Source organism: Loa loa (genome assembly GCF_000183805.2).
Source record: "Loa loa unplaced genomic scaffold supercont3.188, whole genome shotgun sequence".
Lineage (NCBI taxonomy): Eukaryota > Metazoa > Nematoda > Chromadorea > Rhabditida > Onchocercidae > Loa > Loa loa.
In genome coordinates, this window is record NW_018108368.1 from 1,266 (window position 1) to 20,060 (window position 18,795).

Genomic DNA, 18,795 nt, shown 5'->3' on the forward strand with positions numbered 1-18,795 from the left:
TATTGTGGAAATTTTACGTGGACATTCCGGTAATCCGACAATTCAAGGGTTCTCTTCGTGCATTATATGCGTTCGATTGCAGCCTTGGCATCCTTCTTGCACGTGACTGAGGTTACCAATGCTTCATTTCATTCATTTATTAAATTCACTGAGCGTCTTTTATTCCCTGAGCGTCTTTTACCATCTCTGTGTAAAAGATATACATCTTTTCCTCTTATACTGTTGTGGTGGAATCTTTTGCAGGCACTCTAGCCGTTTATCGTTAATGTTCACGAGCGTTCCAACATATAACTTAATTCTTTCATTTTATCATCAGTTATCCTCTTCCATTTTCGTACTGTTCACGTCGTTCTTCATTTGCCATGTCGTGATCAGGTGGTCTCTAATTCATCTCTAATCCATTTCTTGGACTTCGTTGAAGAGCCACAGGATTGTCCATTTTGTCGCGATAGTGCTGGCTAGTATCATCAATGATATTATCCCTGCTCGTGACACCAGAAACTGTCGGGAAAGATCTTGTAATTTATTTGTCGCTGCTATGATTCCCTTACGTCGACAGTAGCTCTTACTGGTCTTATACGATATTATATAATATCGCGCTTAACAATAGTACGGATGAAATGAACAGTACACAGTAAATATTTAAGGATACTCACCAGTCTTGTCATTTGTGCTTTTGAATCGTTGAATTGCGGTTCCTGCTGCCGTCGAACCCGTTCTTTAAGTTGAAATCCGACTGAACTGTTGAAATGAGTGACTGAGTGAGTACTGGACTGATTGACTGACACCCGGATGACTGCTCCTAGAGTGAGTATGGTGTAGCATTCCATATACATTAGTTTAATTATCAGACTAGAGGTTCTTTATAACATCCCAATACTTGCACCTATTACAATATTTCGACATTTACAGATATTCTTTATAACAGATTGGAAGAATTTTATAACATTGGGCTTTGTCTGCAACATTTAAACATTGCAATTAAGAGTGATAGAAAACTGGAATAGTTGGACTTGGATAAATGACTCATCACTTGAGGATTGAATTTCATTTATTAATTTTATATAATGAATCATTTATCTGAAAAATATTCACTTCATCACATTTTTTCGGCTTGGCCGACACTCTATTTCGAGGAAGAATTTCAATTTGAGCTCGGACGATGTTTGAAAGGGAACGACAAATTTTAAAAATGAAATGACACAAAGGATGTAATATTTGCACAAAAGAGAAAAACTAATGGATTGCTAACATTAAATGTCAGTGGTTCATGGTATATTTAATCTGCACAGTCACAGTATTGAATAGTTTCGCGTTCTTTGATCCAGTATTGCGTACTGAATGATTTGTGCACTGTTACAAAAATTTATTTTCAATTTTTGTGACGATAATTAATTAACAATAACAAGCATATTAGCTTATTTCTGACATTTATCTTCAGACATTGCTGGAAATCTTAATTATATTTCAATTGGTAGTGCTCTAATTTTTATCCTCTTTTTCTTTTATGTTCTTTGAATTAGTTTCGTCACATAATAATTAAATCGATGGTATTTAATGCGATCGTTTTGTTTCTTAGTAATTAATGCATTTAACAATTAAATGTATACTTACTTGTTACACTTGCTGTAACCACTTCTCAATCACGGGATGTGAACGAATGTGTTATATCGCCGTAAACAAGAATATTTCCAATTCATCAGCGTGTAGATTGTCTGGTAGCAACTCGTATATGGTAATACAACATAGTTACTTCCCATTTTAAATATGATGCCATGTCCCCTGAGAGTTCCTGGAGCATATTTTGAAACGTTTCAACTATTAATAGGAAGTTATTCATTATGCATCGTGATAACACCAATGTTGGATTTTGGAGCAGCTCACGCTTTAAAAGAGTCTCTGAAAGCCGCTCAGATCTTTTTTGCTCTCATGAGAGTGTCGTCGCTTAACAGTTTCATTTTTCTAAGTACTAATATGCTAAAGATTGTTGACATACTGTCAACACCCTTTAAAAGTCATCCGAAAACTCAAGTAAGGCTGAAAAGTCGCACGACTGTCCTTTATACGAGTCCCATTTCAATGTGAGGAACTGTTGACAATTTACACTTGGTTTTAGTTGTTTCGAAAGTTGGGCCACAATTGATAAGGAAGTGTTCTCAATGTGAGCTGTATTCATTCCGCATTCTCGCAATCCCTGTTAAAAGATTACTTTCCATAACTTCGGTACGTCTCCTTAATCTCTCCCCCTGATACAACTTTTTCCGTGTTCCATGTTCGACTTGGCTATTTTACTGTTTACTTAATCCACCACTCTTCAAACTTACAGTCATATTTCGTCAACGTTTTAATAAATCTGGACATAATCAAATTGTTGTTATGTTTTAGGAGCCGAGAACGGAAAAGGCGTGCAGCCTTTGTCTCCTTGGTCTCTTTTCTTCTCTTCACTCCTATCTGAAACCATCATTTCTATTTTCATCTTCTCTTTTTCCCATTTCTTTTTTTTTATCGGCTCTTCAACGGCTCTTCGGCCGTCTTTTAGGTATAGCTTCTTTTCACAAGATATGATATCCAACTAGTTAAGTAGTTATGTCCTACCTAACCTAATATTCAGCTAGTTAACTTTTACCAGGTTACTTAGTTGATTTAAACTAAGTACTCACTTTACTCTCATATATATATCACAACTATATTTCAAATTCTAGGCTCTAAATTCAAATTGAAAATTTTAAAGTTCTCGCGGGAGTTGCATATTACAGCGCTAAAATGCGTGTTCAGTTTTTCGTGGACAGGTGTTTGATAGTGAAGAAGGGAAGGAGCCAAGATACGTCAATGGTTGTATTAACGTGAACGATTCGGTACGACGTTGACGTACGTTGTATCACTAAGATATTCTAAATATATTTTAAATGTTCTTCGTTGACAGTTTATGAATCGATTGTGGAATTTGCGTTAGCCAGTGTAATATTTGGGTGACGTAGAGCCATTATATGCTTATCAGGTTAAGGGATGAGGTGCAGTGACGTGTGGATATACATGGAATCCAACTGAATGATTCTACTGCAAAATGGTTTTGGAATAAGTTGGCGGTAGTATTTTGTCATTGCGGTATGAAAAGGCTGAAAGTGTATCCCGGGCTGTCAGTCAGTATCATCTTTTCAAAAGGTTTCTGTACAGTAAGGTGACAGAGAAATATTTTTAAGAGGGATGAATGAGGATTGTAAGTCTAAATGAACTAATATGCAGCCATACCAAAAAAAAATTTCGCATCCTTTTTCTACAATGTTATCTTGGAATTGTGATATCTTCGAGCGTTTTGTCTAGGAAGTGTGTACCTGGAAATTATCCTTTCATTTTGAAATTACCATTTCTTCTTATTCCAGGAGTTGATATTCATCTGTTTTATTGAAAATAATACATGGCAGCAGTGATAAATGCGAGGCCAAGTACCTTGACTCGATGTAGCTTGGGTACTGGAAAGCCAGGTCGTCTCTTATTTTCTTATAATTCGAATTTCCAAAAACAAAGTTTGCTTATATAGAGAGATGAAAAACTTATTTGTTATGGATGATTCATAGTACTATTTACAGTAAAGCTGGATTGTTTCAAAGGTTGAGACATCTAGCAAACTTCGTTCAGCTAAGATTATTTGTTTGATGATTTCATATTGTCAAGATGAATTTAGTGTTATTGCATAAAATCGAGGGACAAATATCACGTGTAAATGGCGTGCACTTATTAAGTAATGAAGAAGGAGTGCTAACAATCAGTGATGATCGATCACTACGTATCTACCTGAAACGTGATAACGAGCAATTCTGGCCGTCTATCTATCACTATCTACCATTTTCCCCCAATTCGATGTATTTCGATGAAGATAAATTAAGGTACCACTTTTTCTTTTTTGTCCCCTGTTGCTTGTATGCAATATTATTTCAGTAAAAAAAAAAGAGGAAAAAAAAAAACGAAGAAAACAAACTGTAGGACTGGTTATACCTTTTTAGGGAATTGCATGATGCTGGATGAATAGATTCCGAAGTGGGAGAGACAGATTCTAGGTTAAGCCTTTGTCCTCTATCCTTTCTTCCTTTTTCTTATTTTTTGCCCAACTTTCTAGTTGTAACGGCTCTTTGGCTGTCGTCCAAGTAATTAAGGATGACTGGGATAGATAACAACGTCATTGTACAAAATTATTCCCAAAAGTTACTATTTTTGTGTGTGAAATAATGTCCTTTCTTGCAGGCTCTTTGTTGGTCTTATCAACGGTAGTGTTTATGAATACAAAGTAGCAGAAGACATGAACAGTTTGTTGGAACAACGCCACTGGATGGCACATTTGAGCATCATCACTGCAGTACTGTATTCACCGGAAGCTGAACTGATCTTTAGTTGTAGCAAAGATAAAACGACGGTTTGGCATTGTTCGGAAACCTCTGTAAAAATGGGTTAGCTCCATGATTATCGCCATATAAACTCTTTATGGAATTTTGCATAACATCTGTAAATGTCTATGCATGATGAAAGACAACCTATCAGAACAGCTTCTATTGTAAGTAATGAACCTTAACTGGAAAAGAATAACCTTCAGCTAATGAACACGAATGTGATGGGGGTTTATTTTCTTGAAAAATCCATCTAGACATACAAAACTTGAAATGACTGTGGTTGTGTCTAACCAGGACTAATGACGAGGGACCAGAATTCATAGAATCTATTGTTTGCGAGATTTTAATGCTGACTTGTTTAAGCGAAAGTCGATTGAAGTATTTTACTCTAGAAAACTGTTACCAATCATTTAATGAACAAAATGAGCCAACATCTCCATCTAAATATATTTTATAACCATATGGCCAAGTATTAAAATTATTTCCCATTACCTAAATTTTAGGCAGTGCAACAATAGCTGTACATAATTTGCCTTGATTGATCAAAATCTGTTTTAACGTCTACTCGTTCCTAGTCCATATTTTATGTTAATCGAGCTTTAAAGTTCGTAGCTTGCTGATTTTACTCTTTGCTGTAGGGATATAAACGATTTTGGTCAGAATAGGATTAATCTCCTGAATTGTCATTGGATGGATCACCTGTTAACATTAATGATTGTTTGTTACAGGATCCTATGCAGGCGAGTCAGGCTTCACAGCACTGGAATTCGATGTGCCATCGAAATTTGTTTTTTTGGGAGATTCTTGTGGTGGTATTATTCTTTTACGCTTGAATGGCTCAGAAGCAAATGTTGTTACCACCCTTTCTGCACATACAAGTTGGTTTCATAAGTTAGAATCTAAGCGAACGATAACCATTTACGTATATGTAGTGTCTGACAAAACGTGGCTGTAACGGGAAAGATAACGAAGCATAGATATCGACAGTGTTTATTTTCTAATACCTGATTTTTATGAAAAACTTTGAAGATATAAGGAAGGCATTGTTTGAAGATGACATTTAAATTAGTGTCTACTTTGGCGTATCCTTTTGAATGATTCGTATTTGGTACCGCAAACTTTTTTCGGGAATATATCATTGGAAGATACGTTGTACTAAATGACGGGCGGTTTGGCGATGAAATGTTAATTGTTGCCTCTTTTGATGTAGTTGTTCTTTGTTTATACCTCTTAATTTCCTGTCGAAAACTCTTCTTACATGATAATGTTAGTTGCTTATGCTCGCTTTGTTTTAGATACCATAACATCACTGGCCTGGGATTCAGAACGTCAGTTATTGTTTTCAGCAGGAGCCGATCGCCTTGTTATCGTGTGGGATATTGGTGGAAAGAAAGGACAAGCATTTGAATTGAAGTAAGCTTAATCTGTTTATAATGATTGAGAGCTGAATAACAGTGATACAAATAATTCAAGCTGACGTTTGTGCTATTAACCTGACTTGAGGCAGAATTCCGTTCGGTCAGATCTTTCTCAAACCAAAAGAGTATTTTCATTTTTGGGTCTGCTTAATGTTAACAGTTAACAGCTGAATTTTCTTTATTCAAACGCCTCATTCTATTCACAGCTGATCATTTCCATAACCAAAATGGCTTATTTATTGTTTATTAGGAATCTTCACAATTGTTGTTTTGTTGAGTGGTATTTGTTGTTATTGGCGGGAATATTAAGTTCAAGAAAAACTATAGATAACTAAATTTTAGCGCTCACAACAACAGACTGACATGTCTACGATATGCACAACATAAGAAAAGGCTTTTTTCGGCAGATGAAGACGGAAGTTTAGTTTGTTGGGATATGACAGCGAAACGCGTAGAGACACCGGAATGGAAAACGAGTGATAGCTGTCAGCTGTGTGACTCGCCATTTTTCTGGAACTTTCGAGAAATGTGGGATAAAAAGGTGACACAAAATATTGTCTCTAGTCATTCCCTTCATATCCTTAGCAGTTCTAAAATTGTTCATTATGTAAATTATAAATGCATAGTTTTGATATCTCTGTAAGCTGTCTTGTGATTTCATAGAATTTTTCAAGTTACTAAAATACAAATACTGTTGGAATGTTTCCTTTTAGGTAGTTGGTTTACGCCAACATCATTGCCGTACTTGTGGTAATGCTGTATGCGCAAAATGCTGTGTCAGTACGACAAGGTACCCACCGATGGGTTATGAATTACCGGTTAGGATATGTAACGCTTGTCAATCTCGAATGCAACAGTTCCCCGACCAGTTTGAGTACGTTTATTGAATAGTATTGACAAAATATTGTTTCTGGTTAAGACTTATGTATTATATAGGTTATGTGATCGGATGACTTTGGAGTTTCATTTTGACTGTTGGGAATTATCATTTGAGCTTTTAATTTTTGAACCTTATACTATTTGATTATTCCCTAAAGCTGATTGCACTTCTTTTTGGTATCTCGAAGATAACCGCAGTGTCCTGTTTCTTCGCGATCAATGCTAGATATAATGCATTGAAGCTTCCCTTAAGATAACTGTGCTAGCTTTCACTTATTCCTAATTTCTCTGCTCTTTTAGCTGTCATAGATTTTTTTGAAACCATCATCTTCACTCTTGTACCCTTGTACCTTTAAAAAAGTCCTTTTTTCAATTTCAGTCTTACCTCGTTAGCAGTCGTTTCGGAGCTACGTCAAAGTGTTATATGCATGCATTTGCAAGAATCGACAGGTCGCCTTGTTACAGCTGGTTCTGATCGAATTTTGATGATTTGGGATGTAACACAGTTCGTCTAAAAAAAAATGCAAGATTGAGTTTGTCTTCTTTTACCTAAGCGCCTTGTCCCTTAGTTTCTTCAGTGGCTTCTAAAAAACATTTTAAAAGTCATCTGTTTTTCATCGCACTGTAGCACTCTGATGACGTAAGTAGAGCAAATAACGGAAACGATAATTCCGAAAACCCCACTAAAGGACTTTGTGTTCCATTTATAAGTTGGACAGAAATGCAGCGACTTCGACAAGGGTCCGTTGTTCATTGCTAAAACCTCAGTCTGCTCACGACCTTTGATTCTGGATGTAATTTCCAATGGTCAGACTTCTGTTAAGTAGTTTGGCACTACAATTTGATGACAGAAGTTTGCGATCAGATTGAGAAGCTAAGAATATCACTTGTGGTGTCGTGGTGGCTTTCAATTCAAAATATTTTTTGAATATATGAAGTGACTTTGCAGAGCTTAAGCTGTCTTGAAGTGCTCAGAATACGATTAAATTGCAATTCTTTTGTTTGCACTGCATTCCTTTGCATCTGTGATATCAAATGCTGGCAATATACGTCTGGTTAACTCTTCCTTTTTTAATTTTATATTTTTTATATTGCAATGTCGTACATTGTCAAATTGCACAAGGAAATTTGTATATAAACTTATATTGTCTTGATTGCTGAGAAATATTTAGGATCTTGTATTTAAATTCCGCTAATTTTATCCGCAATAACCAACCGCATTATTATCCGCACGTCGTAGGAATGTCAATCAGACCGATTTCTCGTTCCAGTATGTTGTAGAGTTCAGAACGCTAGCAACTTAATAGGTCTTGGCATAGCACATAAGATAAAGGTCGAAATCCCACATTTTTTCTGTTTTCTTGCATAAACTACGCAGAATTCATGAGTTTCCATAGAACAATTTATGATTTTGAATCTGGACCTTTTCGAATCATGCAGGATTTCTGTCATAAATTCATCTCTGCACTATAGGGAGGAAAACACTTCACTATACATCTGGGAACTTCCACTGACCTTAGTGCAATGACGGTGATTCCATAGTATTGCCAGTATGATTACACCTTTTCTCCATTTTTAAGTTTCTCCTTCATGACAAGAGCATGTCAAGATTTAACACTTAGATCTTGACATCTTTTGACATCTTGATGTCTCGCTTAGATCTCTTTTCCTTTTGTCAAAGGTAGAGGAAAGTGAGGTATAAACATTGAATTTTACGACTTTGAATTAGAGGATGAAGTGGACTCATGTTATAGTAAAACACATGCGAATAAAAACGAGATCATAAAAAGTTCGATTGTCTTGTAGAATGGAACAGGATCGGTTTTCCATCACTAAATTCGTAATTGTACTCTGCGGTTTCGTTCACGTTCAATTTCGATCCATTTTGCTACATGATCATCTGCTGCTTTGGTATAACCACTTTTATGAAACACCAGCGGTGTCATCTTGCCTGGTAAAGCCATTCGATTGCCTGAAATATAACTGTTTAGAATGCCCGACTCACTGAAAAAACCAAACGCAAATTAAACCAGAATTTTAAAATACCAGTGACTGAAGGCTCTGGAAAAATAAATCCATACAATAAAACATTTCGAAACATTCCCTCAATTTTCAGGATCTACTACCATAGAACCTGAAATTTGAATGAACTTCCCAGTTTTCTGCAGAATATTTACCGCATTTCGGATCAAAATTCCCAACTCGTAAAAGATTCATACGCTGCATAAATACCACTGCAAACCCAGTCATAAATGAGTCGACACCAGCACGATGGCAACCTAAAATAAATCAGTACATTCAGCTGAAATTTTAGAAAGGTGTTATAAGTCCCCCAAGTAATGCAGTACTTCAGTTTTTCCGGCTTTAGACTATCCTAATCCATGTCTAAGATGCTAAAGTAGACTAGAACATAGATTCTCTCGGCTTTCAGATCGAGCAAACCAGACTGATTTTTCTTCCCGCTAGACTGGGATGAACTTCAAATGTAAAAAGTCGCCGAATAAAAAGAACTAAAAAAGATTAAATATGGACAAACTCAGACGAAGTATACAGTTCCATCTTGATAATGATAGCACATGTGAATGTCCGAAACTTCGGAGCGGAAAGCAATTGGTCAGCTACATAAAGTTAATAAACAAATAGTAATAAGCTGATAAACTAAGTACTAATTTAAAGAAAAGGCAATAAAACAATTAAGTATAAACAGAACCTGTAACTGACTGCAATAAACCAGTTGGCTGAGCCTGATTAACTGACGTTTTCTTTGTTTCGCTCTGCTTCAAAATGTTCACTGAAATCTGATCTTTCATAGCAGTTCCTTCTCTGTTTGCTAACACTAAAACTTTGTCCTTCCGATCATCAATTGATCCCGACTCAGACAATTTCGACTCATAATCGTATCTTCTTTTCCGTCTTCCACGAACCTGAGAGTTAACAACAGATATGAAACTTATCCAACCTCAATCTGTTAATATAATAACCCGAAACAGTGTCAGATGCAAATGTAACGATTTAAACGTTAACAATAAAACGTTGTCAGAACTTGGAAAAATCCGTATAGGTTTTTTAAATGAAAGGTCATATTAACAATGGCTTACCCTTGCTTGCTTTTGCTCCTCTAAGTTCAGTAGGATGTCAACGTCATGGACATATGAACAGTCTTCGGTGCGACAGAACCCATAGTTCTATAAAATAGCATAACCTAATTTAACCCATGTCGGTTCCATTTCTTAAGTGTTGGTTCATCTGATGAATACTCAATCCACCACTGTTATAACTGTAGGAAAAAATGTATAAAAATGCACTAGCATTAAATGTAGCTAAACACTCTTCAAGTTATCTTATTTTCATTATAATCAAGTATATTCTAAACACTCTAAATACATAACAAAACAACTATTAGAATTTACGACATTTCTCATCAAGAATGAGGACAATAAACGTTTTATTAAAGTATAACTTTACTCATCTAAACGAATCAACTTCTGCAGTAGTCAATTCCCTCAGTATTTGTATTTTAAAGATAAGAGCCCAGGAATTATTGTCTTCGAATACCTATATCTAACTAGCGAATACCTCTAAATATATTACGAAAGGTGTATTATGAATCGTGAAAGGTGCATAATACCATTAACACCGCGTTTAATAAAGAATCGTTAATGAAAGCAAAAATTGAAAAACTTTTACCGAATATCGTTTGCAAAGTGAATTCTTTTGTTCGTCACTAATGTGACAGGACTCTACCGAAGTACCCGCATCAAAATCATTCGGCAATTTACAATCGACTATATCAATAGTATTTTTCAAGTCCGTTTCTGTAGGTGTGAAATCGAACTCAATGCTTACATACAATCGATGACGTGTTTGTTCAGTTGCGTTTTCACGTTGACTGCAATTTTTGATATATTTGAATCAACTACTTTTGCTGTTGTCACCAAAATACTTTTAACGTCAAAGCAACAACAGAATGATTGTGCAGAACCTTGTGTTGCATTGCAGAAGATTCTGTACAAGCCACGAGCCAGTTTTTATTTAGAACAAAAATAGTTTTGCTTCATTTAAGATAGGAAAAATATATGAACAGCTTTAGACAGTACCATTTCCTGAAAACATATTCTAGAAAGGATGCTTTAAATCGGGTGATATACTCCGCGATGTATTTTGAGTCAAAGAGACCAGGAATGCCTTCCGGCAATAGAAACCAATCAGAAACACTGACGACGAATTCACTGAATGTCTCTGGTAGAACACTGTAAAAGTGTTGATAAATAAATGTTAAATCGATAAGTCCATTATGTAATGTAATCGGAACAGCGGCACATAATACTTCATGCCATAATGTCTTCATTGTGCTTCCCTGAAAGATTTCATAATGCGAGTCCGATAAGGAATAAGTCATATTCTCCTTGGTTAAATGGGCATAGTATCTTTCTTTCCGAAACGACTGAAGGCCTAATTCGGCATTAGAGATATCGACATTAAATACCTGCTTCCAATTTTTTTGGAAAAATACCCACTTTCCAATGTCTGGACAAGAAGAAACCGCATAGAAATCAACTTACTTTTTCAGTATCATAGTCATACGGGATGCCTAAACTGATCCATCGATTAAAGTCGAACTTATGTTTCGACAAAAATTGGAACCCATCTGCTTCAACGATAAATGGTACGGTGCATAATGTAAGTATATTGAAAACCTGAAACAAATTAACTGAATACTAAGTCGAAGTTACTCAAACCGACTTCATCGATATAAAAATGACTGATGTTGAACATTACTTTCAGTGGTCCTTGTCAAAGCCAAATATGTTAAAAGACAACTTAAGTCCGGACCTGACATTTGTATTTGAGCTTTTTCTTTGCATCTGTTTCTTTCCTACTTACTAACTGAAACGTCGTAATTCCAACGGAAAGCACTGAACGGGTCTGCGCGCTTTGTCGAATAACATCATATCGCTCTTGCAACGAGTTCGCTAGCCATCCTTTTTGCCTTCCCAAACCACTGAGTTCCTGAACAAAAAACTGAGTTAATAAAGTTCTTTTTTAAGTTTTCAAGGATAAAAATCACTTGTCAATAACAATCATGCATCCGTATGTAGGCAAATGTACGTGAGAATTGCCTTCCCGAATAGAACTCAAAGGAACTCGAAATGCACTTTAATGAAAAGAAAATAATAACTATACAAGTAACACAGTGCTTGTTTAAGGAACAAACCTAGACAGTACATTCAATAATATCCCACCATGAAAAATGATTGCTATATCCAAGATGATAATCTTATTTTACAATACGTGAACACAGTGATCAATTTTCAAGGGTTAACATATCTCTACTTCTAACCTCCCTGAAATTTCGAGATGGAATAATAAGCTATACCTACCACGAATGCACCCTAAATTGGAATCTCCTAGTTTATCAATTCTATCAGAAATCTTATCGTTACTATCACCTCATCACTACCACGTTGAGAAAATCGTGTACACAATCTACGAATGTTTCATACAGCATTTTTTGTATTATCGTTTCGTTCAGCCTTTGACTACGATTTCAGAATAGAAAAAAGCTACTTTCCTGGTATATCAGCAGTACTTATCAGTGCTATTATCGATACAATAACCCACAAAATCAAACTGGGAAATTGATTTTTAAATTTGATTTTGTAAATCTCAGGAAAATTCACTGAATATAAGTAGTAAGTGTTTGCCTATAGCAATAGTTAAGCAGTATAAATGAAATACCAAATCGAGCGATATAAATGACGCATTCCGGATTGAAAGCAAAAGATAGGGCCATGTAATATTCAAATTTCCCTTGTTCACTTCAATTACAACAATATGCGACAGACGACCTTTATGACTTCGAAAACTGCTCTTGGACAATGACGACAAATAGCACACATTATCGGCGGGACATTGTTTGGCCTCACGCATATCTGTATTAATCACCATTCTGCAAAAAAGAACAAAGCTAACAAAGCAGATTTTCTGATTGATGACATTTCTATCTTCTAGAATAGACATAGATTAGGAGGAATGATCATCACGTCAAACAGAATGTTCTATGAAAAGAAATTGGAAGGTAACGAAAGGACGAGATGTGTCGCCATCCGAACAAATCTCAAATATGTTCCTGAATGCTTGTGCTGTAATCAATGATGATATTTGCATGATAAAGGTTAACAGTTAATGAAAACATACATCTTTCTCATACTCCCCGAAAAAAGCCCGCCCTCCCTCCTACCCCCATCTCATCAGTTATTAATAACACAGGAACCAAGAACAAATCATCACCCTTCTAAAGCGCTATATGTATGAACTAATAAGCATTGAAAATACAATGCAGAAGACACAAAAGCAGAGAAGAAATATGGACAAAGGTAATCGAGTTGCTTCCCAGGTGTATGTCAAATGCGCAGTGAGATATGAACTAGGTCGGAGTGCGCTGCGATTACCTGAAATTCTGCTGTTATTTTAGGCAATACTATTGGGATTTGCGTCATACATCATCATTACGGGATGAGATTGATATCATTAGGTCGGTGATTCAGATTGCAAATTAAATGGTAACAGAGTCAGACTGTATGACGATCATGTCCGACTGTGGAACTTCCGCTTACAACAATTTAGTTGAATGATAGACGATGGATATGAGACAATTTCCTCAGATAGAGTGAGTAAAACTGGATGAGGACGAAGCTGAAGCTGAAAGTAAACAAGGACTACTGTCCACCAATATCAAGCATCTAAAAGCATCTACCATTAGAGTAAATCGGTTGGTGCAACCATTAAGAATAGGATCTTCCCTCACTTTGAATCGGACGGAAATTATCTTTCCGTTGGTAGTGTCATTTCTGGCTTTCTATTCCACGTTATTCTACGCAGAAGCGACAAATATTTAAGGATTTACATAATTTTGAAGTGTTTTTCACGAGGTATAATTGTTGGACATATTCAACCCTCTTACAATTAATTCCGTGAATTCTGATGTAAATTTAGAAAAATGTGCAAATTGCCGTCCATAAATATTGAAAATTGAAAAGTTGAAAAAATTGAAAAAGATGACAAAGTAAAACATACTAAGACTATTATATAATACGTCGAACAGCAAATAATGCAGCACAATGAAAACAATTTTTACAGTCTGTGGAATAAAAGTAACTTAGTGCATCTGAGGCTCTCCATTCAGGATCTTATATGCATGGCACATTAGATATCAACAGCAGTCTTTCAAAAAAAAGAATAATATAAACTGTTAATGAAATACAGATCTTTACATTTTTCCAGTTACTGGCAAAGTAATACATTTCGAATTGATGCATGTACAAAGATAGATAGCGATCAAATATGATAAAGCATAGATGTGTTAGTACATTTGCAACAACTTCCCTAATCACAAGACTGCTCAAAATTCCTCGTTGTTTTTTTTTTTTTTTTTTTAATAGACTGACGGCTTCTCTATACGTCTAAGCACAAAAACGAAAATCTTTCAGTATTTTCCAGATGGTATATCACGTATAACAGACAGAACATGGAATCAGCAATTACCTAATATCACTTCAGACATTTTTTATCAAACTATTACTCCTACGTAAAAATACTAATGAACAAAGAAAAAAAAAAAATTGCAGCAAAGTAAAAACATTGGACATTGAAGTTATGGTGTTCTATGATGTTCCCCTGCTTTTTTCTGCATTGAACGCAAATGACTTACTTGAGCATACTTTGTTAACTGAAATTACTGATCTTAAAATTATTGACCTTGAATGGTAGTTAAAAAGCGTCGGAGTTGAAAGCAATTCTTAAATACCAAATTTTAGGAAGATCACATAATTTCTGTTTTCTGATGAAAGAAGCAAAACAAGACGCATCCAGTAAAGTTATTATCATTTAAAAATGCTGCCCATTATTTCTGGAAATACCGGTCGACTGTACTTTTGTTAACATCATTGTTCCTTCTTTGGTTCTGTAGGTAAAGCTCCATTTTCTGCTTTTTGACCAACTGCTCTTCGTTCTCGACTGGCCATAATTGCTCTTCAAATTAGCGGAAGTAGCAAGTAAAACAGAATTACACGAATACAAAATATTGTGAAAGAAAATAATGAAAGAGTTCGATTAAAAAACCTTATCTTCGCTTTCAAAACACGCAGATTTGTTACATTAAATTGACTGACTAAAGTTAACAGAAATGACCAACCGAGACATTGCATCCCAAATACCGCCCATAAATACGGCACAAAAAAGATTTTCGAACGGTGCGAAAGGATCTTGAACGTTTAGTAATACGGCGGTCAACTTGAAATAAACAAAGAAGCCAACAATACCCTATAAAAACAAAAGCGTATTTAGCTAATCCGCAAGATCAAAATTTTTTGTATTTTGAAAAGAGTATCAAGCATTAAGTGTTGACACTTTAAGTAGCGTGACTACAAAGTAACTTTTTGAAAAACAACTAAGTTTTTAAAAGTTTTTTGAGACTTTAATAACGATGGCAGGACTTTTCCGCCCAATTAACCTATGGGAAGAAGTATAGTATGGTGAGAATATGATTAATTAGTATTAAAAATCTGAGGTTTAAAATAAAGAGTACCCAGTGGTAAAGTTTGGTATACATGAAGTATTTGATATTAATGCTGTTTCGTGAGACACATATCAAGAAAGAATGGATAAGGCGCAGTTCAACGAACCAAATAAATGATGTCGTGAGGAGCAGAGATGTACCGGGAATGTCTGTCAAGTACAAGAATCACTGATGCAACGCAACAAGCTTTGGTCGAAAAAGACGGTCGAAGTACTTCATTATGTGCTGGTATCCATACGCCTCTCACCAGCTAAAATTAGATTTTGAACTTTAAAGTCCCATAAATGAACACTTTTACGGAGTTGGCGTCGATATAAGATTGGAGAAAACAAAAAAAAAAAACTGGTAGAATCATTTTCCATTAATTGAAATTGTAGGAGAACTACTTTTTTGTCCTGGAATAGCAGCATAATAGTAGTAGAGGATAAACGAAATACTATACTACACGAGGAAAAAGAAATCCTACAACATACCTAAAGATACGATTAGATTAACATGATAGCAATCTAAAATCATGTCTTTTCTTGATAGCGACAATCGCAATCGCATTACTAAAATAATCATCGAAAAAAAATGATGCAGTTATATATGAATAGATCATTAAGTAAGGAAATTGGGAATTCACCTGTTCCAATGTTCGCAAGATTCCAGAACCGGCTCCTTTGGCTGTTCCTACGAGGATATGTACAAGATAAGAACTTGGATACAACTTCGATGCATGCGACACACCATGTACGACCTGTCAAGGGATATGCGATTAAAAACTAGAACCTTGAAATTTAAAGAAAAAACAGTCTCATCAACAACGTTTTCTTACTGAAGCTTCAAAAAAACCCAAATTTAAAATGAGTTTTCAAAAGAAATAAGCAGACGCTTCTAAAGAAAAAGACCTTGGATGTTCTTCGGACTTCTTTCAATACACACAGAACAACTTTGACTGGCAGAAGTTTTGACACTTTATAGACTATATCGAATGGGGAATAGAATACGAAATACCAAACAATGGTAGCCTGAAAAGTATAAGTCTTGCTCATCAACTAACTATCTACTAATAGTTGACGCAAGAATACAATACTACAAGTCATGATTAACGGTTAATGCAAGTTAATGCAACAGGTGATAAAGTCAAAAAGTTTTTGATCAAGATAATTACTAAAACACAGTGAGTCTTGTAAAGAGCCGACGTCCACCAGCAATTAAAAATTCAAATCAGCGCAATATTTTATGAATGATTACACAGTACTTTAAAGTGAAGGGCATTAATTCGTAATAATTCCTCCTATTTGAATATAAGTCATAAGAAACCAGCAAAATGTCATCGTGTCGTTTAAATGGTGCGATAACTGGCTCTCCCAAGAGGAAATTAGCCGAGATGCTGCCTGCGAAGCACATCAGCATCGATGAAAGCCAACAACTCAATGGATGTTTCCGGGAAAACAATGATGCTCCAGTCGCTAAATCATCCCGAACTGATATTGTCATCTGAAATAGAACATTTGAATTAAATACTGTGACATATACATATAAATGGCACTTGGTCAAAAGTAAAAGATTCAGGAGAAAAAATTGGATAAATTGCATTGATAACTCGAAGAATGAAGAGAGAAAAAAATAACACCGCAAATTCTCTTTTCTTTTTGTCTACCACAACTTATACATTTAATATTTATTTTACTGCTACTTATACAGTCTGCTTCCGGTGATGTATATTTTAGAATGACAATGTAAGTACCTGTCTAACTACCTTATGCCTTCTACATCATATAGTGTCAAATCTCGCCACATATCGTAAAATGACATAGTACATATGTCAAAACAGTTACAAATTGTTTTTAGCTGATTTTTCTGTGAACGAAAGTAAAGTCATACTATGCATTCTTTGAATTCTACGAAAAGATAAAGGTAATGCAATGTATAAAAGTCATTCCACCCTTTTCAACCATAATCCAGTCACAGATTGTAGAGGGAATGTGAGGAAGACATCTACAATAGAACACAACAACTAACAAGTATGTAATGTGCCAGATCAAAGTATGGATACATTCTGAGGCGTTGTACACGGCCAGCGGCACCTGAAAGGATTTCCTGATCGAGCTTGATATAATCCATAAAGGACATTGCATTCAGTATCCGTTCAGTTCGTCGATTCAATAGTCAATGTACGGCTCAGGACAATGGCACCTTCACTTATTCGTCGCTTCCTCCTAGCACAAACCAATCTGAAATGAAAAAGGAAATGAAAAAAAAAAATTAAAAAAACTGATGGAATGATGGACACTAATGATTTTGTGACTAATCAAAATATTTCAGCCTTCTCGTAACTGGACGATGCGACAGTTATGCAGTCAGTGAGGACAATTGTTCGAAAATAGATGTTCAGTGATTGTTCGAAAATAGATGAAAATAGATGTTCATGAGCATTGGTGTTATCAGTGATGAACAAATTTTTTTAGCCTCTAAAATATATATGTGCTAGCAAAATACCATATCTCACCGAGTCGTGAATGATTTCCAGCTTAAGATCAGAATTCAATACACTAATGCAAGCGATCAATACATTGTTTATACTGATGACCATTTCGGAGCCCTATCGGATTCATGCACAAATACTACGTAATAGGAGAGGATGAAAAGTGAAAACGAGAAAGGAGAGAGTACTTGTCCTTTCGTCCAATTAACTCCGTTCGGCTATAGCTCTTCTCGCTATTCTGCTGCTCACCCAACGAGATAACTGCTAATTAGATTGATTTAGAGCTCCCCTCATTAGTAAAACAAATGACCACACATAGTTTGAACTGTTATGTGCAGATATCTCTTCAAATTTTGCCTTGCTAAGTCCTTTAGACTGGAGATTTGGACGAAAGGACAAGTACTCTCTTCTCGTTTTCACTTTTCATTCTTTTCTATTACGCAGTATCTGTGCAGGAATCCGATAGGGCTCCGAAATCATCATCAGTACAAACGATGTATTGATCCATTCCATTAGCATATTGAATTTTAAAATTTGATCTTAAGTCACTTACAACTCGATGAGATATGCTATTCTCCTCAGACATATATGTTTTTAAGGATAAAAAAATTCCTCCGTTTATCGCTGATAATAACAAACGTTCGGACATGTATTTTCGAGCTTTCTTCGTTAACTTTTGACTAATGTGCTTCCTCTGATAAGCGATAGAATTAGAAAACTGTTGTGATGACTGTTGCAAAATGACAAGACCTGTGAATATATGTACGTCTTGTATGTATGTAGACATATCATTACGTACATAACCTATGTATGATATCAATGTACTAATTGTATACATAAGATGATTATTTTTTTCACAATTACGGCCACAGATCATCGAATTCATCGAATATAACGTGTTGAAAGCAGTTACACTTCTGGCATAATGATCAACGAGGTAAGAAAATTGATTTCAAATTTACGAACATGGACATCATATTACTTCGTGGGGAAGGGAAGGGGAAAATGTGTGATGAATTTATTGTAATTAAGAACTATGTAAAATCGTCAATAATAAAGCCTATCGAA

General features: G+C 35.5%; 6 protein-coding genes across 7 annotated transcripts; 3 read left to right on the forward strand and 3 right to left on the reverse strand.

The window, feature by feature from the left end:
- Positions 1-316: 316 nt before the first annotated feature.
- On the reverse strand, positions 317-836 carry LOAG_05959 (hypothetical protein; the record flags this gene model as incomplete). The annotated part of the gene is made up of 2 exons (XM_020447021.1): positions 317-382; positions 657-836. The coding sequence occupies 2 exons, from the start codon at positions 834-836 to the stop codon at positions 317-319; spliced, it is 246 nt and encodes an 81-aa protein (XP_020302704.1).
- A 934-nt stretch (positions 837-1,770) lies between these two features.
- On the forward strand, positions 1,771-2,867 carry LOAG_05960 (hypothetical protein; the record flags this gene model as incomplete). Its single annotated transcript, XM_003141496.1, has 3 exons — positions 1,771-2,031; positions 2,386-2,425; positions 2,776-2,867. 3 exons carry the CDS (start codon positions 1,771-1,773, stop codon positions 2,865-2,867), a joined length of 393 nt encoding a protein of 130 aa, XP_003141544.1.
- A 507-nt stretch (positions 2,868-3,374) lies between these two features.
- On the forward strand, positions 3,375-7,898 carry LOAG_05961. Of its 2 annotated transcripts, XM_020447022.1 has the most exons (9): positions 3,375-3,482; positions 3,683-3,884; positions 4,240-4,442; positions 5,111-5,260; positions 5,678-5,795; positions 6,143-6,341; positions 6,514-6,674; positions 7,059-7,202; positions 7,629-7,898. In XM_020447022.1, the coding sequence occupies exons 1-8, from the start codon at positions 3,416-3,418 to the stop codon at positions 7,192-7,194; spliced, it is 1,236 nt and encodes a 411-aa protein (XP_020302705.1). In that variant the 5' UTR covers positions 3,375-3,415; the 3' UTR covers positions 7,195-7,202; positions 7,629-7,898. The 2 variants fall into 2 exon arrangements, with proteins under 2 accessions (XP_020302705.1, XP_003141545.1); XM_003141497.2 differs by lacking the exon at positions 7,629-7,898 and having other exon boundaries at positions 7,059-7,339.
- Positions 7,899-8,511: 613 nt separating this feature from the next.
- Positions 8,512-12,635, reverse strand: LOAG_05962 (hypothetical protein; the record flags this gene model as incomplete). The annotated part of the gene is made up of 9 exons (XM_003141498.2): positions 12,419-12,635; positions 11,513-11,689; positions 11,242-11,376; positions 10,777-11,036; positions 10,367-10,568; positions 9,778-9,864; positions 9,390-9,603; positions 8,857-8,958; positions 8,512-8,651 (listed from the first exon to the last, which is right to left on the reverse strand). The coding sequence occupies exons 1-9, from the start codon at positions 12,626-12,628 to the stop codon at positions 8,512-8,514; spliced, it is 1,527 nt and encodes a 508-aa protein (XP_003141546.1). The 5' UTR covers positions 12,629-12,635.
- Positions 12,636-12,740: 105 nt separating this feature from the next.
- LOAG_05963 (hypothetical protein) lies at positions 12,741-14,449 on the forward strand (the record flags this gene model as incomplete). Its single annotated transcript, XM_003141499.1, has 4 exons — positions 12,741-12,854; positions 13,023-13,078; positions 13,155-13,214; positions 14,308-14,449. The coding sequence occupies 4 exons, from the start codon at positions 12,741-12,743 to the stop codon at positions 14,447-14,449; spliced, it is 372 nt and encodes a 123-aa protein (XP_003141547.1).
- Positions 14,450-14,542: 93 nt separating this feature from the next.
- Positions 14,543-17,482, reverse strand: LOAG_05964 (hypothetical protein). Its single transcript, XM_020447023.1, has 7 exons — positions 17,265-17,482; positions 16,563-16,739; positions 16,148-16,267; positions 15,883-15,996; positions 15,364-15,507; positions 14,874-15,001; positions 14,543-14,710 (listed from the first exon to the last, which is right to left on the reverse strand). Exons 1-7 carry the CDS (start codon positions 17,373-17,375, stop codon positions 14,623-14,625), a joined length of 882 nt encoding a protein of 293 aa, XP_020302706.1. The 5' UTR covers positions 17,376-17,482; the 3' UTR covers positions 14,543-14,622.
- Positions 17,483-18,795: the final 1,313 nt, after the last annotated feature.

Bases quoted from the DNA above. Each gene is read 5' to 3' on its own strand.
- LOAG_05961 (XM_020447022.1), top strand. From the start codon at position 3,416: ATGGCAGCAGTGATAAATGCGAGGCCAAGTACCTTGACTCGATGTAGC. The intron at 3,885-4,239 runs GTACCACTTTTT...CCTTTCTTGCAG, and splicing joins TTCGATGAAGATAAATTAAG to GCTCTTTGTTGGTCTTATCA. The intron at 4,443-5,110 runs GTTAGCTCCATG...TGTTTGTTACAG, and splicing joins GGAAACCTCTGTAAAAATGG to GATCCTATGCAGGCGAGTCA.
- LOAG_05964 (XM_020447023.1), bottom strand. From the start codon at position 17,375: ATGTCCTTTATGGATTATATCAAGCTCGATCAGGAAATCCTTTCAGGT. The intron at 16,740-17,264 runs GTTAGTTGTTGT...GTTCTATTTCAG, and splicing joins ATCTGGCACATTACATACTT to ATGACAATATCAGTTCGGGA. The intron at 16,268-16,562 runs GTTTCTTATGAC...TATACTTTTCAG, and splicing joins GACACGATGACATTTTGCTG to GCTACCATTGTTTGGTATTT.